The 21,927-nt window shown below is 38.2% G+C and overlaps 1 protein-coding gene and 1 pseudogene across 5 annotated transcripts in view; one reads left to right on the plus strand and one right to left on the minus strand.

Annotated features, from left to right (window-relative positions):
* The window catches only part of COPS4 (COP9 signalosome subunit 4), a 38,689-nt gene that overhangs the window by 10,533 nt on the left and 6,229 nt on the right, over positions 1-21,927 (minus strand). For 2 of the 5 annotated variants that reach the window (XM_059147567.1, XM_059147419.1), the window contains exons 2-7: positions 12,132-12,211; positions 10,092-10,243; positions 9,433-9,536; positions 6,504-6,657; positions 6,201-6,351; positions 4,982-5,152 (exon numbers count right to left, since the gene is read on the minus strand). In XM_059147567.1, the coding sequence (XP_059003550.1) occupies positions 4,982-5,152; positions 6,201-6,351; positions 6,504-6,657; positions 9,433-9,536; positions 10,092-10,243; positions 12,132-12,211 (812 nt within the window). Of the gene's footprint in view, positions 1-4,942; positions 5,153-6,200; positions 6,352-6,503; positions 6,658-9,432; positions 9,537-10,091; positions 10,244-12,131; positions 12,212-21,927 lie in introns of all 5 variants that reach the window. The other 3 variants (XM_059147270.1, XM_059147351.1, XM_059147483.1) reach the window with 2 other exon arrangements.
* On the plus strand, positions 19,642-20,359 carry LOC131813519 (large ribosomal subunit protein P1-like; annotated as a pseudogene).

Here is a 21,927-nt window from a genome sequence, read left to right on the forward strand (position 1 = left end):
CTGCTTTTGAAAACAGTCTGGCAACTTTTCAAAGGACTAACCACCAAGTTATCACATGTCCCCGTCATTCCACTCCTAGGTGAATACCGAGAAGAATTAAAAACCTGTGTTCATACAACAATTTTTACAAGGAAGATGGTGGAGGAATAGGAGACCATAATTTCATCTGGTCCCAAGACTTCAGCTAAATAGCTACCAAATCATTCTGAGCAACTGTGAACTCAACTGGAAAGCTAAGAAAAGAGTAGCTGCAACTCTACAAATAGAAAAGTGACCACCTCCTGCAAAGTAGATGCTGCAAAGAAGCGAATCAAGGTACTACATGAGAGGACAGACCATGGCAGGGAAAGGGCTGGGGTGGGAGCCTCTGTGTACCAGCTACCACAACTGATACAGAACAGTGGAGCACAGAACCAGAACTATCAGAAGTCGGATCCAAAGCCACAGAAATGCTGAAAGAGAAAACCAAAATGGTGGCATCACAATTCCAGACTTCAAGCTCTATTACAAAGCTGTAATCACCAAGACAGCATGGTACTGGCACAAAAACAGACACATAGATCAGTGGAACAGAATAGAGAGCCCAGAAATACACCCTCAACTCTATGGTCAACTAATCTTCGACAAAGCAGAAAAGAATGTCCAATGGAAAAAAGACAGTGTCTTCAACAGATGGTGTTGGGAAAACTGGACAGCCACATGCAGAAGAATGAAATTGGGCCACTTCCTTACACCATACACAAAAATAGACTAAAAATGGATCAAAGACCTCAATGTGAGAAAGGAATCCATCAAAATCCTAGAGGAGAAAACAGGTAGCAACTTCTTTGACCTCGGCTACAGCAGGTTTTTTTTTTTTTTTTTAAAGATTTTATTTATTTGTCAGGGAGAGAGAGAGAGAGAGAGAGAGAGAACAGGCATACAGAATGGCAGGCAGAGGCAGAGGGAGAAGCAGGCTCCCTGCTGAGCAAGGAGCCTGATGTGGGACTCAATCCCAGGACACTGGGATCATGACCTGAGCCAAAGGCAGCCGCTTAACCAACTGAGCCACCCAGGCGTCACTTTTTTTTTTAAAGATTTTATTTATTTGACAGAGAGAGATCACAAGTAGGCAGAGAGGCAGGTAGAGAGAGAGAGGGAAGCAGGCTCCCTGCTGAGCAGAGAGGCCAACTCCGGGTTCAATCCCAGGACCCTGAGATCATGACCTGAGTTGAAGGCAGAGGCTTAACCCACTGAGCCACCCAGGTGCCCACTAGAGCAGCTTCTTGCTGGACACATCTCCAAAGGCAAGGGAAACAAAGACAAAAATGAACAAGACAAAACGTTTTTGCACAGCAAAGGAAACAGTCAACAAAACCAAAAGACAACCAACAGAAATAGAGAAGATATTTGCAAATGACTTATCAGATAAAGGGCTAGTATCTAAAATCTATGAAGAATTTATCAAACTCAACACCCAAAGAATAAATAATCCAATCAAGAAATGGGCAGAAGACATGAACAGACATTTCTCCAACGAACACATCCAAATGGCCAACAGACACATGAAAAAATACTCCACGTCACACTGGTCAGAAGTAAACAATGTGTGTTGGCGAGGATGCGGAGAAAGGGGAACCTCCTACACTGTTGGTGGGAATGCAAGCTGGTGCAGCCACTCTGGAAAACAGTATGGAGGTTCCTCAAAAAGTTGAAAATAGAGCTACCCTATGACCCAGCAATCGCACTACTGGGTATTTACCCCAAAGATACAAACGTAGTGATCTGAAGGAGCATCTGCATCCCAATGTTTATAGCAACAATGTCCATAATAGCCAAACTGTGGAAAGAGCCTAGATGTCCATTGACAGATGAATGGATAAAGAAGATGTGACATATGTATACAATGGAATATTACATAGTCGTCAAAAGCATGAAATCTTGCCATTTGCAACGATGTGGCTAGAACTAGAGGGTATTATGCTAAGTGAAATAAGTCAAGAAGAGAAACATAATTATCATATGATCTCACTCATATGTGGAATTTAAGAAACAAAGCAGAGGATCATAGGGGAAGAGAAGAAAAAATAAAAGACGAAACCAGAGAGGGAGACAAACCATAAGAGACTCTTAATCACAGGAAACAAACTGAGGGCTCCTGGAGGCAAGGGAGATGAAGGGATAGGGTAACTGGGTGTTTGGACATTAAGGAGGTTATGTGATGTAATAAGCACTGGGTAAAGACTGATGAATCACAGACCTGTACTTCTGAAACCAGTAATACGTTATACGTTAATTAACTGAATTAAAATAGAAAAAAATTTACATGAATATTCACAGAAGCATTATCAGTAACCCAAAGTGAAAATAATCTAAATGTCCATCAATTGATGAGGAAATAAAATGCAGTATATTCACATATAGAGTATTATTTGGCAATAAAAAGGAATAAAGTTAAACAGCTTAACAATAACCCACAACCTTCTCTCTGTCAAATAAATAAATAAATAATTTAAAAAAAAAAAAAAAAAGGAATAAAGTATTGATAAATGCTACAACATGGATAAACACTTTGCCAAGTGAAAAGGCTATATATTGCGTGATTCCATTTATATGAAATGCCCACCACAGACAAATCTAGTGAGCAGAAAGCAGATTAGCAATAATATTACACAACTTTAAGAATACAAAAAATGAATTATAATTTAAAAAATCACATGTCACGATTGCTAAGGGTTATAACGCCAATCAACAAAAATGTCCAGATAAATAAGAAAACCAGGAAGGCCTAAAATGGGAGAAAACAACGGAACATCTGTCCCCTTTTTATAGTCCTATGGGAGAGATTTGAGGATTATTTGCATCCTCAGAGGTCCTAGGAAGCATCCTTTTTAGAAAGAACCTTTTCACTTTTTTTTTCCATGCCAGAAAGTTCAAAGTCAAATGTGAAGTTTGACTATATCACTTCTGGGAACTTTTTCTTTTTAACTATCTTTTCCCACTTGTTAGACATCTCAGAATGTTAGCTGCTCAGAATACATGGAAAAGAATTTAAAAGTAACAACAATCAGGGGCGCCTGGGTGGCTCAGTGGGTTAAAGCCTCTGACTTCCGCTCAGGTCATGATCTCAGGGTCCTGGGATCGAGCCCCACATCAAGCTCTCTGCTCAGCGGGAAGCCTGCTTCCTCCTCTGTCTCTCCTGCCTCTCTGCCTACTTGTGATCTCTCCGTCTGTCAAACAAATAAATAAAAAATCTTTTAAAAAAAAGAAAAAAAAAGTAACAACAATCAAAACACATACATACACACTATTTATAGGTGGGCTGCAAATTTAATAAGCTTTCTAGCAGTCAAGATAAGAAAAACCAACCAACTCAGAGTATATATATTTTTTAAGATTTTTATTTATTTATTTGCACAGACATCACAAACAGGCAGAGAGGCAGGCGGGGTGGGGGGAGCAGGTGCCCCGCTGAGCAGAGAGCCCGATGTGGGGCTCGATTCCAGGACCCCGGGATCATGACCTGAGCAGAAGGCAGAGGCTCTAGCCCAATGAGCCACCCAGGCACCCCCAGAGTGTATTTAACTAAAATTAAAAAAAAAAAAAACCCAACAAAAAAAACTGTTCAGGAGAATCACAACTGCAAGACTGTGAAGAACTTTTCCTGAGGACTGCATCACGAATATCCTATAGAAAAAATACCTCCTTTAGACAGAATGATGAAAATCAACTAGTTTGCTTCTTAAAGTATAAATTAAATGAAAAACTCAACAGGCGGTCACTGTAATCCCTTCAGTGATCTGGTCTAACTCAGGACAGTAAGACCGGGTGAAGTGTATACCTTTCAGCAAACCCTCTGCATACATGACTTTTTATAGCTGAATTCTCTTTGATATACGATGATGTTGAATCCAAGGAACTAAGTCTAACAGATCTGCGTTTATCTTGACTTTTTTCATGTTTCTGACGCTCTGTTTATATTTTTATTATTACGTATGTTATTGTTTTCAGTTACTTTAAAACCTCTGTAGACAAACATATATAAAGTGACTGATGTTACAAACAAGCAACTATTAAAAACTTCTCTGGAAAAGGTAGCCTGGCAAGCAAATAGATCCCTTAACTAGGAAACATGACACCAAGTTCTATTCTTACTGGCAGCACTTTCACCCTGAATAACCTTAAGCAAGCTACTCTGCCAAATTTTACTCTATCTAAAATAGGACTGGATAATTACACTGTTAAAAACCGATGCTTCAAATTAATTAAGGTTGGGGCACCTGGGTGGCTCCGTGGGTTAAAGCCTCTGCCTTCAGCTCAGGTCATGGTCTCAGGGTCCTGGGATCGAGCCCTGCATCGGGCTCTCTGCTCAGCGGGAAGCCTGCTCCCCCCCTGCCTGTCTGCCTCTCTGCCTCCTTGTGATCTCTCTGTCAAATAAATAAATAAAATCTCTAAAAAAATTAATTAAGGTACTTATCAAAGCATTTGAGTTTTTAAAAAAGCAGTCACTGGGGCACCTGGGTGGCTCAGGTGTTAAGCATCTGTCTTTGGCTCAGATCATGATCCCAAGGTCCTGCACTGAGCCCTGCACTGGGCTCCCTGTTCAGCGGGAAGCTTCTCCCTCTCCCACTCCCCCTGCTTGTGTTCCCTTTCTTCCCCCACCCACCTCTCTCTCTGTCAAACAAATAAATAAATAAAAATTAAAAACAAATAAATAAAAATTAAAAATAAAAATCAGGCAGTATTAACATAGGCTATAGTTCTGCCCTTATAGTCTCTGAAAATGCATTATTCTACGATATGCTTTCCAATAGGGCTATTTTTATTATTTAAACCCTATCTGGATATAATACTCATTTTCAGTCAATATAATACTCCTTTTTGGTCATCAGGTGTTATATAAAAATATTATAGAAAGATATCAAGATGCTTCAAATTTAACACACTTGCCAGTAGTGTGTACCTAAATATTTGCTTCCACAAATTAAGACCTGATCATTACCATCAGCAGTAGTTGCTTTTTGGTGAGGCATTAACATGGCAGCAAACTCTTGAAGTTGATTTCCTCTGATGATCCTGTCTAGGTACATTTTCTCTAGGATCCCATAAGCAGCAAGTTGCTGGCACCTTTCATCCTTAAAAAGAGTGGCTAGCATCCGAGAACGCTGCTGTCCTAAGGGAAGCAAATGAGCATCAAATATTCTCACAACCTATTTCTCCAATAAGAAACTATGTTATGACTCCATTTTTGCCTACTAAAATACAGTCAGTTGTCCTGATTTGTGGTAGCTATGTTCTACAAAGTTACTGCCAACACAGAATTAGTGAATACTCAATTGCTCATCCAAAAAGAATGAATGACATGTATTGACACATAAAGACTGCCAATATACAGGAAGGAAAAAAGCAGGTTACAAAGTATGCATATCATGCTACTGTTTATTAAAAAAAGAGGATAAAAACAGACACTTGTACAGGAAGGAAACCCAAGTAACCAGTAAAAGCTCTTAAGAACTGGAAGCAATACCATTCTATGTATTGCCTTTCAGTAACAAAAATACAATAAATAAGATCACTGCTTAATAAGGAATGAAATGTGTAGTATGAACATGTCATCAAGCTCTCAACTAAATACAGATCAATAAACATTCTAAAAATGATTTAGAAAAGCCATGGCTTAGCATTACCAGCATTTTTTCTCAATGTCTTTTCTGCTTTGTAAGTTGAGTGATTTATATGCTATAATTTAGTAAAAAAGAACAAAGAACAGTTTATTTTTCAAATTTACCAAAGAAAAGGATAAATGTGAGATATAAAACTAAGGCTTGAAGTTAAAGAAAATCCCAAAAGCAGTACATGATTATCAGTCTCTAGATTTTAATTTTTATTTCCCTCTTTATAATTTTCACTGAATTTCATTATTTATTTTTAAGAGCTATATTAGGCAAACTAAATTTCATGTTATCTCTCTTAATTACTCCTAACACATGTGGGTAATAGACTGATACATGTATATTTAAAAATTTTTTAAGTTAGCAATCTATTGTTTTTAACTGTTTAAATGTTTAAAATAAATTTATAATTGCATAAGACATAATTATAATTGCAATAAGACATCCCCTTGAAAAACAGTTCTTTGCTAAATCCTCCAGTAGTAATGAACCTGCAATTATTAAGCAAAGGTAACTGACTGTTCCTGAAAGCACAAATTATAAGTTTACCTGCTGATGCCAAGATGGTACAGTGCAAAGCATGTTTCAAGGCCTCTAGTCTTTCACTTTCGTGCACTATTGTCTTGTAAGAGAGCTCATTGTACCTTTGTGCAGCTTCAATGAATTTTCTTCTATAATCGAGAACACGTGCATAGCATACCTGAAGAGGGAAATTTCTCAATTAGGGGAAAAAATTCAAAATCAAAGCCAAAAACTCAAAATCAAAGCAAAAAATAAAATGATGTTCTGGAGCATCTTAGTATAGCAGGATTCTCCAATACAAAACTAATCCCAAATCAGCTCATCTGTTACCTTATAGTGTATCTGTAACTGCTCATTGGTGGATTCATTCTGAAGCAATGATGCTCGATTTATGTAAGCCTCTGCCTGGACGGGATCGTCGTCTTCCAGATATAGCCTCGCGATCTTCAGGTAAGTCTCCAGTTTATAATCTACATTGTACTGCCTAGGATGTAACAGAAAAAACCAGAATGACTAAATATATAATCAAGAAAGTTTTTAGGGGGCGCCTGGGTGGCTCAGTGGGTTAAAGCCTCTGCCTTCGGCTCGGGTCATGATCCCGGGGTCCTGGGATCAAGCCCCACATCGGGCTCTCTGCTCTGTGAGGAGCCTGCTTCCCCCTCTCTCTCTGCCTGTTTCTCTGCCTACTTGTGATCTCTGTCTGTCAAATAAATAAACAAAATCTTAAAAAAAAAAAAAAAGTTTTTGGGAGGGGCACCTGGGTGGCTCATGGGTTAAAAGCCTCTGCCTTCGGCTCAGGTCATGATCCCAGGGTCCTGGGATTGAGCCCCACATCGGGCTCTTTGCTCTGTGGGGAGCCTGCTTCCCCCTCTCTCTCTGCCTGCCTCTGTGCCTACTTGTGATCTCTATCTCTCTATCAAATAAATAAAATCTTAAAAAGAAAAAAAGGATTTACTTAAAAAAAAAGTTTTTAGGAGTTGGAGAAAATACATTTTTTTATTACATATTCTGTTAAATTAAGAGAATCAAATTTTTACTGTATTAGAAAAACGCTAAAAAATATTTACAAAATAAATTTTACTCAATTTTTATTTTTTCTATCATGATTGGTCTATTGATTTTTAGCTTCCTTCAATCCTCAGATAATCTCACAAGTCAAAGAACTTAAAAAATGCCCAGTTGAGGGGTGTATCATATAGTGGTGTTGGGGCTATAAATGAGTAAACCATCCTGGAAAACAAATTGGCAATACATTTTCCAACCACCCTTTGAACCCTTCAAAATGCATACATTCCTTACCAACTACATTTTACCTCCAGAAAACTAATCTCAAGAAAATAATCAGGGATGTGTACACATATATAAAAGGAATATTCATTTATAAAGTTACTCATAAATATCTAACAGGAAAAAACTGGGAATCACCTACTATGATATTTATAATAATCAACTAAATTGTGGTACATTAAGATGGTAGGATAATATACAGTTGTTATAATCATTACTATATGATAACAGTTATGTATTTTTGCTAAGTGAAAAAACAGGATAAAACAGCATGTAAGACAATATTAAGATGTGTTTCTGTACATGCTTATGAAGACAGTAATACTAATTATCTCTTGGTGTTGAGATTACAGGTGGTTTTCATTTTCTTCTTTATCTCTGTAGCCACATTTTATGTAAGAAATGCACAACTGACACATCACATAATTCGAAACTTACAAAATTCAAGATTAATCCTTACAGAAAAATCTTATTTTATTACCAGCAAAAGTGATGCCACCATGTGGCAAGAACGGAGTTTACAATTTACATGGCCCAAGTTCTGAAAGTCTTTACTTTTTAAAATTTTTTTATACTAATTCAAAATTTTTCCCCAAGTCATATATTGCTAGCATTTTGTAAGTATAGTATTTCCATTCATAACTCAAATTTACATAAACTGCTATAAAGAGTACTATATTTTGGGGGATGTCTGGGTGGCTCAGTGGGTTAAAACCTCTGCCTTGGGCTCAGGTCATGATCCCAGAGTCCTGGGATCAAGTCCCACATCGGGCTCTCTGCTCAGCGGGGAGCCTGCTTCTTCCTCTCTCTGCCTGCCTCTCTGCCTACTTGTGATCTCTGTCCGTCAAATAAAAGAAAAATCTTTAAAAAAAAGAAAAAGAGTACTATACTTTTTTTGAGTTTTCCAATTTTTATGCCATCTATTAAGTTTATTACTATAATTACTAAAATGAATAATTCTTTAAAGAAATAAGTTCTCAACTGTTTATCCAGATTCCACTTTTAATCACTTTTAGGTTAATTTGTTTAGAAAACTAAATTTTCAGTTCTCGGATATCCTCACAGATAAAGATAATGCGACAGCACTATCAAAATGATAATTACCGTCACTGTAAAGAACAGTATCTAATACATTCAACTCCCTTCTAGGTACTTCCACTTGGTTATCACATGTCCAAAATGGAACTTTCGATCTTCCCTCAAAACCTACTCTTTCCTACTCAGTAGATGGCAGCTCCATCCTTCCAGGAGTTCAGACCAAAACCAGGATTTATTTTGGCTCTTTTTCTCACACTCCATATCTAAGCTACCAGAAAACCCTTAGCTCTACCTTAAAAACATATCCAGAATCCAACATTTCTCACAATCTCCATCTTCTCTGCAGTGGTACAGTTAGGCTCAACCCAGTAGACAGAATGATTTTCTAAAATATAAATCAGATCATGTCGATCTTCCATAAAAAATCCTCCAATGGCTCCCCTCATTTCACTTAGAGAAAAGCCAAAGGCCTTACAATGACTTAGAAGAACCTACATAATCCAGTCTTTGGTACTCTCTGATCTCAGCCCCCACCTTCCCTTGGCTTGCTCCGCTCCAACCACACTGGTAACCCCGATCTTCTGAAAATACTCCAGGCGTGCTCCTGTCGTAGGGCCTTTACGTCAGCCATCCTCCCTACCAGGATCTACCGACAGTCTTCTCTCAGCTCACAGCCACGCCCTCACTTCAAGTGTCTGAGAACATGGACCGGGACAGCCTACCACTCCAGTCACCCTGTTGAATGATACAACCTGTTCCCCACTTTCCCTTGACTTTTCTCTAGAGCACTTATCACCTTCTAATATTCTACAAAATGTCTCTACTTATTAAGTTGTTTATGATGTTTCCTTCACTAGAATGTGAGAAAAAACACAAGTGAACAATGATACATATCCTATATACATCTCTATCCAATATCCACTATTTACTATACTTTTGTCCTGTTTCCAAAGGAATTCCCACCAACACTTGGGCTGCATTTCTCCAATCTTCTTCTTTCTCGTATATGGATGCAAGATGCTGTCTTATTGACGCAACCTGGAATAACAGGCAGACATGTTAAATTACTTCAACTCACATTAGTGACTAAAATAAATGGACGTGAAGTTAATCTATTGTGATAATGCTTTCATTTAACATATTAAGCTGACAAGTAAATAGTACAAGTGTCACTAGACCACCCCTATTTTTTTATGAATTCTGCATATACAGAATACCAAAATACTAAACTAACACATTTCTGCAATGTGGATTATGGCAGTAATTTAGCTTAAATATGAAATTTTACTTTTACGTTAACTGCATACATAATGTTGGAGTTTTCCTATTATTTTAACCTTATTAACAATTTCGCTGATTCTTAAAAATTGTCTAAAGAGTAATATTTGGTTTATAAATCAAATTGTAACATCTGAGCAACTGCCAGCTGGAGTTACAACATCCTGGTGTCTATTTTTACATTGTAACATGCTATTTGGCACACCGTTTTGTCAAAAATAAAACTGGATGACCATCTCCTTTAAAAATGTAGTAATACCTCTCAAAATAACTGCTGCTATCTCATGTTCAAAAGTCACTGCTCTAGATTTTTACCTGCTCCTCAAATGAAATGACTCTAGGCTGGATCTTTTCCAAGGTGAAATGATAGATTTCTTTGGCTGTGCTGTCAGGCAGGTTAGGGAGATGTGTACAGAAATCAGTTAGCAACTGTCGAGAGATCACGAGACTGACATTCTCATTTACCACTTGACAAAAAAAAAAAGATAAGAAAACATGAATCATTTATAAATTTTCATTAAGCAATCAATTTTTACCTGAAATTAACATTAAAAATGATATATATTAGTGCATGCCTAATAATGAACCTTCAGTGCACTATTCAGGGATTTCCACACCCATATCAGCTTATATTTACACAATTAGTTTTCCTTATGCTGAATTATTTTATTACATAATGATTACACCAAAACAGTAAAAATCCCCTATATTTTTCTAAGAAACAGAAATGGCTGGGGAAGAGTTTTCTTTTATGTTTGAGAATTTTATATTCTTCCTTCTCTCCCTTATTTTTCTACAAAGGGAAGGCACAGAAACACCTCCATTTTTATGTATCTACTTATATTCCACCTGGTTACAAAAAGGAGTTAAAGAAGAAACTGAGATAATGTTCATGAAATTTAAATAAAGCAAGTACCGCCACTTGTACTTTCCCAATAAAAATGACAAATAAAACTAAGTCAGCACTAGACATACAGGCAGACTTAATGACATTATTTATAAACATTTATGAGTTTTTATTACTGTATGTGGTTACAGATGAGAGCTCTGAAGTCACACCGCTTCCAGCACTCCTGATCAGACGCTCTCCAAAAGAAACTCAGCTTCTCTGTGTTTCTGTTTTCTCATCTGTACAATGTGGCTAAGGCTGCAGTGAAGCTTAAATGCCCTGTACACAGAGCACTTGAAACAACATGGGGCACAAAGCACTCAACAAATTTCATTATTATTAGCACCATTATTTTATTTTAAAAGATGCATTGTGCTTGTACCACTGCTCAGATAAATTAAGTCTGAAACCAGCAGCTACCAGGAAAATAAATGATGGTCCAAAACTGTTGAGCTGATGTGAATGATTTTTGGTAGATGGCTTTTCATTAGTGCACTGGATTCAAAGTTTATACAAAGATCAAAGTTTATAATAAAAATCACTATTCTTTTGCTACTACAATGCAGTGTTCTCAATAAAGCCATTCCTCTCAGTCTTTCTGAAGCCACTGCCAGTTCAACACCCACTGCAGGCCCCGATCTTCCTGAGGCAGTAACTTACAGTCGCCTGCAACAAGCCTGTCATCAGTTCATGATGTATTAATCATAATTCATCCTTGGATAAAGCCAGATACGGCTGAGAAAATAGTTTCATTACAAGTGCCATTGGGCACTTACAACTGTTTGAAAGAAATTGCTACACAAACTAGCACTTCTCACAAGCATGTGTGTGGAAGCATGCTGTATAGTGTAAAGCCCTCTCAAGTGTCCTTAACACTGTTAACTCAGTATCAACTCCAGCCTGACTTTCGAGTAATTTCCAAAATAGCTGGATATGTCTGAAGTCAGGGACTGGGTGAGAATGTCTTGAAGAATGGAAATGTCTGGTTCCCATTCAAACGGGTAACAGCTCTGCAGCACTTGCTCTATGCCAAGTACTACTTGAAGCTCTTTACTTGGTGTATCAACTCCTTTACTCTCCCAGCCCTGCTGCAGGGGAGCGATCACAGCCCCATTTTGTAACCAAGGACATGGAGTCACAAAGGAAGTAACTTGCCCAAGAACACACAACTAATATAGCAAGAGACCAGACTGCATCGAGACTATTCTCTTTATCATTATGCTACATTGTCTTTCATCAGTATACGGTATCAATTACAATATAAAACCTTAATTGGTAATGTAACTCTGAAGACAACTTATTGAAAAATAACCAAGTAGGAAGTAAATTCTAAAGTGAATTTCCACGTGACTGAATTTAATGTCAATGCAAATTATATTGGTAACTTGATCTAAAACAAGCGTGAGCAAGCTCTGAGGTCCTAACTCAGTAACACAAGGCAAACATGGAATTTTCATCCCACTTACTTGCTTCCACAAAAGCTTTCAAAGCTTCTAGTTGTTCTGCCCCAGATAACTGAACGGCTTTTTCCAGGATCTGACGGTACCTAAAACAACACCAAATGAAAATAAAGTTCAGAGGACGCTACATACTCTAATGCTCACTGTTTACTCATTTCTGTTTATCCTGGTTTCTTTCACAGTGCTCTAGTTGCTGTTTTTTTTATAGTACACCATAGATTTCTTTTGTTGTTGTAAGTTCCCAGTCCATCATAAGAAACACTAAATCTGTAATTCTAAGGTATCACTTCTTCTTGTTTTCTTTACAGTAAACCACAATTTTTTTTTAAGTTTTCAGCCCCGGAGGCAACTAGCTGGCTTTGTTGATAGAGTATGAGACTCTTGATCTAGGGGACTGTGAGCTCAAGCCCCACAGCGGGCGTAGAGCCTACTTAAAAAAGAAAAAAGTTTTCAAGCCCATCACAAGAAAGTGAATCTGTAACTCTAAGTTATTGGATCTAAAGTGTCATTTTTTCTTGAAAAAGTTTTAGGTTTTAAAAAAAATTTTATTTATCTATTTTGAGAGAGAGATCACAAGTAGGCAGAGAAGCAGAGAGAGAAGGGGAAACAGGCTCCCCGATGAGCAGAGAGCCCGACTGGGCCCGATCCCAGGACTCTGAGATCATGACCTGAGCCGAAGGCAGAGGCTTTAACCCACTGAACCACCCAGGTGCCCCGAAAAAGTTTTAGTTTTAAATTGAAACTACAATGTCAACTTTTGGGGTGTCTGGGCAGCTCAGCCAGTTGCGCATACGACTTGATTTTGGCTCAGGTTGTAATCTTGGGGTTGTGGGGTTGAGCCCCTACCCCCAATGGCCTTATGCTCAGCAGGAAGTCTGCTTGGAATTCCCTCTCTCCCTCTGCCCCTCCCCACACTTGGGCATAGGCATGTGCACATGCTGGCTTGCGCTCTCTTAAATAAGTAAATGAATCTTTTTTAAAAGAAGTCTCTTATGATTTGCCTTCTTCTCTTTAAATAAATCAACTTTCTTTCAAATGTCTTAAAAAATAAGCTATATTTCTTTCAATTATGTATTACACAGACACAAAAATGTTATTTGACATAACCCAGAACCTTTCCTCTTGCGGACCTAATGAAACTAGGGTTACCAACAATAGGATAGTGTTGACTAGGCAGCGGAACAAAATACTAGGGATTGAATGTCTTAGTGTGTACAAAATAAACTCTACCAAGCCAAATGCACTGACAGAACACGCCTCATGTTCTCAGACCTGCCTATACATTCTTTATTTGCAATCACTTCTAATAATTATTCTGCCTAATATTCATGACCACGTAAGATTCAAATCAGAAAAAGGATGGGGATGGGGGAGAGGTGTCTGGGTGGCTCCACTGGTTAAGTGTCTGCCTTTGGCTCATGTCATGATCTCAGGGTCCTGGGATTGAGCCCCCTCCCCTCAGTTGGGAATCCCTGCTCAGCAAGGAGTCTGCTTCTCCCTCTCCTTCTGCCCCTCCCCCCTACTCATGCACTCACTCACCCTCTCTCTAATAAATAAGTAAGAATCTTAATTAAAAAAAAAAAGGATGGGGGAAATGCTAAAAACAGGAACAATGACAATTATTAGGCAATGGCAAACCCCTTCCTAAAAATATAAACTCTAGGAGGACAAGGATTTTTGTTTGTTTCATTGACTGCTATACACACAATGCCTAAAGCAGCGTATCACAAGCATTCAAATATTTAACAGTATTGATAAGTAATAAAACAGTATTTTATTTCTTAAACTCGAGTGGTAGGTACACAAGTATTATACTATTGTTTATCCCTCTGTCTTAATAGTAATATTTATTAAAAGCATTAGTTAATATATTTCACAAACCTAACAGTATTGCCAATTATTCAGAATGTTATCCAGAACATAGTCAAGAAACAGAAATATAAAAATAGAAAGAAAAATATATACAAATAGGGCACAAACCCATTCAAATTTATGATTTGTATTCTGTACGAGCTACCATTCAACACTTACTGATTCTCAACCCATACAGTACTCTCTGAACCGTGGTTATATGATTTCTCAAAAACATAAGTCAAACTGACTTGTAAGAAAGATAAACTGACAGAAAAGGCAACAAACTCCAAAAGAAGAGAACTACCAGTCTAATAAAGCAAGGAAATATTATTAAGCTTTAAAATAAAAATTGATATTTTAAAAATTATTTTTAAAATTTGAGGGACACTATTCAGCTATCTGAAAATTCATTAACATGGACTATCTCACTCTTTCTCTATATACACATATATATACACATATTTCTCTCTAGACACATACATACACATGCACATATACTATTTCCCATATCTATATTTATACATCTACTTCACTGCTCTGGGCATTCAATGGTTTATTCATTTGTGATCGGCTTATTATTCATATTTTTCATATTCATGGCTAAGCCCCCTTAATCTGACATCCGTATAGATTATTTTATACTAACAATATTATACTCAAAGACGACAATGTTGCACAGAAATTTTCTAATTAACCAGTTTTTGGTTTTTTTAAGATTTTATTTATTTGACAGAGAGAGAGAGAGAGAGAGAGAGATCACAAGTAGGCAGAGAGGCAGGTAGGGGCGGGGGGGGGGAAGCAGGCTCCCTGCTGAGCAGAGATACCGATGTAGGGCTTGATCCCAGAACCCTGAGATCATGACCCGAGCCGAAGGCAGAGGCTTAACCCACTGAGCCACCCAGGCGCCCCTCTAATTAACCAGTTTTAAAGCACTGTTTCATAACTTGTCAACTGATCTGTATTAAAAAACACACCAAAGGGGAACCTTTTGTGATTTCTGTTTGTCAAATAAATAAGTAAAATCTTAAAAAATAATAATAATAAATAAATAAATAACCACACACACACACACACACACACACACACAAAAACCCAGCAACAAAAAACCTAGAAAGTGATAAAACTTTTACATTAACCACATCATACAACTTGCCAGAGCATTACGAATTGCCTAATCAAACTCTCAACTTTTACAGATTAAGAAAGAGAGGTACAGAGTTCAGGCTAGATGCTATCTTACTCATTCTCTAATACGTAAATTCCAGTATTCCAGTATTTAAGAATAAGAAATTAATTCTTGGGGCGCCTGGGTGGCTCAGTGGGTTAAGCTGCTGCCTTCAGCTCAGGTCATGATCTCAGGGTCCTGGGATCGAGTCCCGCGTCGGGCTCTCTGCTCAGCGGGGGGCCTGCTTCCTCCTCTCTCTCTCTCTCTGTCTGCCTCTCTGCCTACTTGTGATCTCTCTCTGTCAAATAAATAAATAAAATCTTTAAAAAAAAAAAAGAAATTAATTCTTTACAATAATAATAAGGAATGACTAATAAACCTAATTTAAATCTGGGATTCAAATAATCAATTGGGCACCTGGCTGGCTCAGTCAGTTAAATGGCTGCCTTCAGCTTGGTCATAAACCCAGAGTCCCAGGATAGAGCTGCGAGTCAGGCTTCCTACTCAGTGGGGAGTCTGCTTCTCCCTTTCCCTCTGCTCCTCCCACTTGTGTGCTCTCTCTCTCTAATAAATGAAATTTAGGGGCACCTGGGTGGCTCAGTGGGTTAGGCCTCTGCCTTCTGCTCAGGTCATGATCTCAGGATCCTGGAATCGAGCCCCCCATCAGGCTCAGCTCAGCAGGGAGCACCCCCCACCGCCTGCCTGTCTGCCTACCTGTGATCTCTCTCTGTCAAATAAATAAAAAATCTTAAAAAAAAAAAAAATACCAGTGGTAAAAATTTAAGGCAATGTAATTTTGTGATTAAAATTATGAACTTTGGTGTAAAACATATCCTGATTTTGAGTCTGGGCTCTCTGCTCAGCGGGGAGCCTGCTTCCTCCTTGCCCTCTGCCTGCCTTTCTGCCTTCTTGTGATCTCTCTCTATCAAATAAATAAATAAAATCTTTTAAAAGTCATTTAATATGCCATATTAAATAATCCAAAAATGTGAATTGAGCACCTAGGGTTTTTTAAATGTTGTATAAGATTCTGTGTATGATACTAAAGAGACTTTAAATAACCTTAGTCTTTGAAGCTATAGCCTAGGCAAATGAAAATTTAAATATCAAGTAATATTATCACAAATTACAATAAAACAAAAGTCACTGAAATGAATAAAACTGAACAATATAAGAAATATGACTGCAAGAGCTAATAAATTAATTCGGTAAAGTTGTGGGGTACAACATCAATGCTCAAAAATCTGTTCTGTTTCTTTTTTTTTTTTTTTAAGATTTTATTTATTTATTTGACAGAGAGAGACACAGCGACAGAGGGAACACAAGCAGGGGGAGTGGGAGAGGGAGAAGCAGGCTTCCCCCAGAGCAGGGTGCCTGATGCAGGGTCAATCCCAGGACCCCAGGATCATGACCTGAGCCAAAAGCAGACACTTAACAACTGAGCCACCCAGGCGCCCCTGTTGTGTTTCCAACAGCCAAAACATGGAAGGAGCCCACATGCCCATCAATAGATAAATGGATAAAAAAGATGCTACATATGTATAAATATATACAAATATTATATACAAACACAATTTTATATATATATACATATACATATGGAATATACTCAGCCACCAAAAAGAATGAAGTTTTGGCCTTTGCAACATGTGGATGAACTAGAGCGCATTATGCTAAATGAAGCAAGTCCATCAGAGAAAGACAAGTACGTATATGTATGTATGCATGATCTCACAGGTAGAATTTAAGAAACAAAAGTGATGAACATAAGGGAAGGGAAGGAAAAATAAAATAAGAAGGAAACAGAGGGAGACAAACCATAAGAGACTTTTTTTTAAAATAAAGATTTTATTTATTTATTTGTCCGAGAGAGAGAGTAAGTTATTTGTCCGAGAGAGAGAGTAAGTGCGAGAGTGTGGGCACAGCAGGGGGAGCAGCAGGAGGAGGGCAAAGCAGGCTCCCTCATGAGCAAGGAGCCAGAAGCAGGACTCAATCCCAGGACCCTGAGATCATGACCTGAGCTCAAGGCAGATGCTTAAACAACGAACCACCCACGTGTCCCACCATATGAGACTCTTGACTGTAGGAAACAAACTAGAGGATGCTGGAGGGGAGGTGGGTGGCATCAGGTAATGGGCATTCTTTAAGGAGGACTCATGATGTGATGAGCATTGGGTATTATATGCAACTGATGAATCTCTAAATTGTACCTCTGAGACTATTAATACACCATATGTTAATTAAATTGAATTTAAATTTTTAAAAATCTGTTGTGTTTCTACACACTAATAACAAATCATCAGGAAGAGAAAACATCGTATTCATAATTACATCAAAAAGAATAAAGGAACAAAGAATAAATTTAACCCAGGTGGAAGATCTGTACACTGAAAACTATAAGACAATGATGAAAGAAACTAAAGACATAAATAAAAGGAAAGACATTCCATAGTCACAGACCGAACGTATCAATCTTGTTAAAATGCCCATACTACCCAAAGCAATCTACAGATTCAATGAAATCCATATCAAAATTCCAACAGCATTTTTCACAGAAACAGAACAAACAACCTAAAATTTTGTATCGCACCACAAAAGACCTTGAATAACCAAGCAATCTTGAGAAAAAAACCAACAAAGTTGGAGGCATCAAACTCCCTGATTTCAAATCATTACAAAGGCAGAGTAATCAAAATGGCATGGTATTAGCATGAACACAGCCACACAGAGTAATGGAACAGAATAGAGAGCCTGGCAATAAACCCAGACATACATGGTCAATTAACTTACAACAAAGCAGGCAAGAATACACAACGGGGAAAGGGTGGTGTCTTCAATAAATGGTGCTGAGAAAAAGACGGCCACGGGCAAAAAAATGAACCTGGACCACTATCTTACCCCATACACAAAAATAAACTCAAAATGAATTAAAGACTTGAATGTAAGACCTGAAACCATAAAACTCCTAGAATAAAATGTAAGTGGTAAACTTAACGTTGGTCTTAGTGATATCTTTATAGATCTCACTCAAGAAGCGGTGACAACAAAAGCAAAAATAAAGGAGACTCTATCAAGCTAAAAAGCTTCAAGTGAAGAAAACCATCAACAAAATAAAAAGGCAACCTACAGAAGGAAGAAAAATACTTGTAAATCATATATCTGATAAGAGGTTAATATCTTAAATATATTAAGAAACTCATACAACTCAACAGCAAAAAAATAAATAGAAGAGTGATTTAAAAATGGCAGGGGGGCACCTGGGTGGCTCAGCTGGTTAAGCATCCGACTTCTGATTCTGGCTCAGATCATGACCTCAGGGTTTTGAGATGGAACCCCATATCCAGCTCTGCACTAGGCACAAAGCCTACTTAGGATTCTCAGTCTCTCCATCTTTCTCTCCCCAACTCCCTGTTCATTTCCTCCCTCTCTCTCTCTGTCTCTCAAAAAAAAGGGGGGGGGGGACAGAGGAACTGAACAGATATTTCCCCATAGAGATGGCAAAAAGTCACACAAAAACAGGCTGAACATCACTAATAATCTGAGAAATACAAGTCAAATCCACAATAAGATATTACCTCACATCTGTTAGAATGGCTATATTAAAAAGGTAAGAAATGGAGCACCTGGGTGGCTCAGTGGGTGAAGCCTCTGCCTTTGGCTCAGGTCATCTCAGGGTCCTGGGACTGAGCCCCGTGTTGGGCTCTCTGCTCCGTGACACCACCCCTGCCCCCTGCCTGCCTCTCTGCCTACTTGTGATCTCTGTCAAATAAATAAATAAAATCTTAAAAAAAAAAAAAAAAAAGACAAGAAGTAACAAGTGTTGGGGAAGATACACAAAAAAGGGAACCTTCGTGTACTGTTGGTAGGAATGTAAACTAGTGCAGTCACTATGAAAAATGGTATAAAGAATCTCAAAAAAAAACCCCACTTTGTGATCCAACATTTCTACTGGGTATTTAACCAAACAAAATGAAAACATTAGTTTGAAAAGATATATAAATACTCCAATGTTCACTGCAGCATTATTTACAATAATCAAGATATAGGAACAACTAAAGTCTTCACCTATAAATGAATGGATAAAGAACACTTATGTAAATACAATGGAATATTATTCAGCCATAAAAAGAAAGAAAATCTTGCCTTTTGCAACAAGACAGATAGATCCTGAAGGCATTAATGCTAAGTAAAATAAGTCAGACAGAGAAAGATAAGTACCAAATGATCTCTCTTACAGTGGAATCTAAAGTAAAACCAAACCAAACACACAGATGCAGATCAAACTGGTGCCTGCCAGAGGCAAGGAGCGGAGTTGGGAAAATGGGGGACGATGTTGAAAGATACAAACTCCGAGTTATAAAATAAGTAAGTCATGGGGATGTAATGTACGCACAGCGACTGCGTTAATAATACTGTGTGTTGCATATTTCAACGTTGCTAAAAAAGTAGTTCTTAAAAGTTCTCACCACAAGAAAAAAAATTTTGTACGAATAAAAAATGGGTATGTTTCTTTGACATTAAGAATAGCTATCGGGGCGCCTGGGTGGCTCAGTGGGTTAAGCCGCTGCCTTCGGCTCAGGTCATGATCTCAGGGTCCTGGGATCGAGTCCCGCATCGGGCTCTCTGCTCAGCAGGGAGCCTGCTTCCTCCTCTCTCTCTCTCTGCCTGCCTCTCTGCCTACTGCCTACTTGTAATCTCTGTCAAATAAATAAATAAATCTTTAAAAAAAAAAAAAAAAAAAAAAAAAAAAAGAATAGCTATCAAAGTCACCATTAAGAAAGTGAGACATGCTTTCCTCAGCTGCCCTTAAGGTGCTCGGTCCTCTCAAGGAAGCTAATGTCGAGATCGGGTGAGGCCACATCCCCGGTGTCCGCCCGGTACTCGCCTGCATCTGCCTGGCCCTCACCCTGCAGGACGAAGAGGTCACAGAGCAAAAATTAATGCCCTCATTAGAACACCAGGTAGGACTGTTGAACCTCTCTTGCTGGGCTTGTTTGCAAAGGCCCTGGGCAGTGTCAACATAGGAGCCTCAGCTGCCAACAGAGCGGCTGGGAGAGCTGCCCCAGCACCTGGTGCTGTGCCAGCAGGAGGTCCTGCTCCTTCCACCGCTGCTCCAGCAGAGAAGAAAATGGAAGCAAAGAAAGAAGAATCAGAGGAGTGTGATGATGGCATGGGCTCTGGTCTATCAAACCTCTTCTATAACCTGTTCAATTAAAAGCTTAAAAAAAAAAAGTGAAATATGCAAGCCATAGATAGAAAAGATACTTGAAATCCATGTGTTCGGCAAAGAAATAAAAAATAAATAAATAAGCACTTCACTAGAGATAACATCCAAATGCCCAGTAAGCATATTAAAAGATTCCCAACCACCTCAATACTCATTAAGTTAATGCGGATTATAAGCATAAGTAGATACTATTATACTTCCACTAGAATGAATAATATTAAAAACACTAACAAATTTGAGTAAGGGTGAGAATGTGGGGGAACTAATCTCACCTATACCCCACGGGAGTGTAAAGTGATCTACACTCCGGAAAACCACTGGCAGTTACCTACTAAAACTAAACGTGTATTCTATAACCCAAATATTCTACTCCTCGGTAGATATCCAAGAAAAATGAATGTTTATGTCCACAAAAAGATAAACAAAAATTTTCATAGTAGCTTTATTCAAAATAGCTCTAAACTACAAAAAATTGTAATGATCATCAATAAGAAAGTGAAGCCCGCTAAAAAAATGGCATTCTACAAATCAATAAGGAATGCTTCAAGCATGAATGTATCCCACATATATGTTAAATGAAAAAGGACAGACACAAAAGGGTATAAACTGAATGGTTCCATTTATGTGCATTTCAAGAACAGGCAAACCCAATTCACGGTAACAGAAGTAGAAGAGTGTTTATATTTGAGGGCAATGACTGGGAAGGGGCATGAGGGGCCCTCTGGGCATGCTGGCAATATTCCCCAGCTTGATCTGGATAGTTGTTACATACCTATGTATCTGAGAAAATGTATTAGGCTCTACTCTTAAGAGTAATGTACTCAGAGGTGCCCAGCTGGCTTAGTGGGTTAAAGCCTCTGCCTTTGGCTTGGGTCATGATTCTGGGGTCCTGGGATCGAGCGCCACATCAGGCTCTCTGCTTGGTGGGGAGCCTGCTTCCTCCCCTCTCTCTGCCTGCTTCTCTGCCTACTTGTGATCTCTGTCTGTCAAATAAATAAATAAATAAAATCTTTAAAAAAAAAAAAAAAAAAGAGTAATGTACTCAGTGCAATGTAATTTAAAATATATAGGTATATATAAACCCAGAAATATCTTATGTTTTAAGAGAAAGTAAAAACAAAATTAAAAAAGAGAGAGATGAAAAATGAAGAGGTAATATTTTAATTTAGAAGAGAGTAAAACCAAAAGGGGTTAGATTAGCTAGAGAAGGCTCCATGGACAAAACATCTTTTTACTAAGCACTCAACGGAAAAAACGGAGATATGACTGATATGGAGAACATGACAAATACCAAATACATTTTCCTTAAAAAATATTATGGAGGGGCGCCTGGGTAGCTCAGTGGGTTAAAGCCTCTGCCTTCAGCTCTAGTCATGATCCCAGGGTCCTGTGATCAAGCCCTGCATCAGGCTCTCTGCTCAGCGAGGAGCCTGCTTCCCTTCCTCTGCCTCTCTGCCTACTTGTGATCTCTGTCTGTCATATAAATAAATAAAATCTTTAAAAAACAAAACAAAAATGGAATAATGTTGGCTTCATATTTAAAAATATATATATAT

The sequence above is a fragment of the Mustela lutreola genome, chromosome 1 (genome assembly GCF_030435805.1).
Source record: "Mustela lutreola isolate mMusLut2 chromosome 1, mMusLut2.pri, whole genome shotgun sequence".
Taxonomy (NCBI): domain Eukaryota; kingdom Metazoa; phylum Chordata; class Mammalia; order Carnivora; family Mustelidae; genus Mustela; species Mustela lutreola.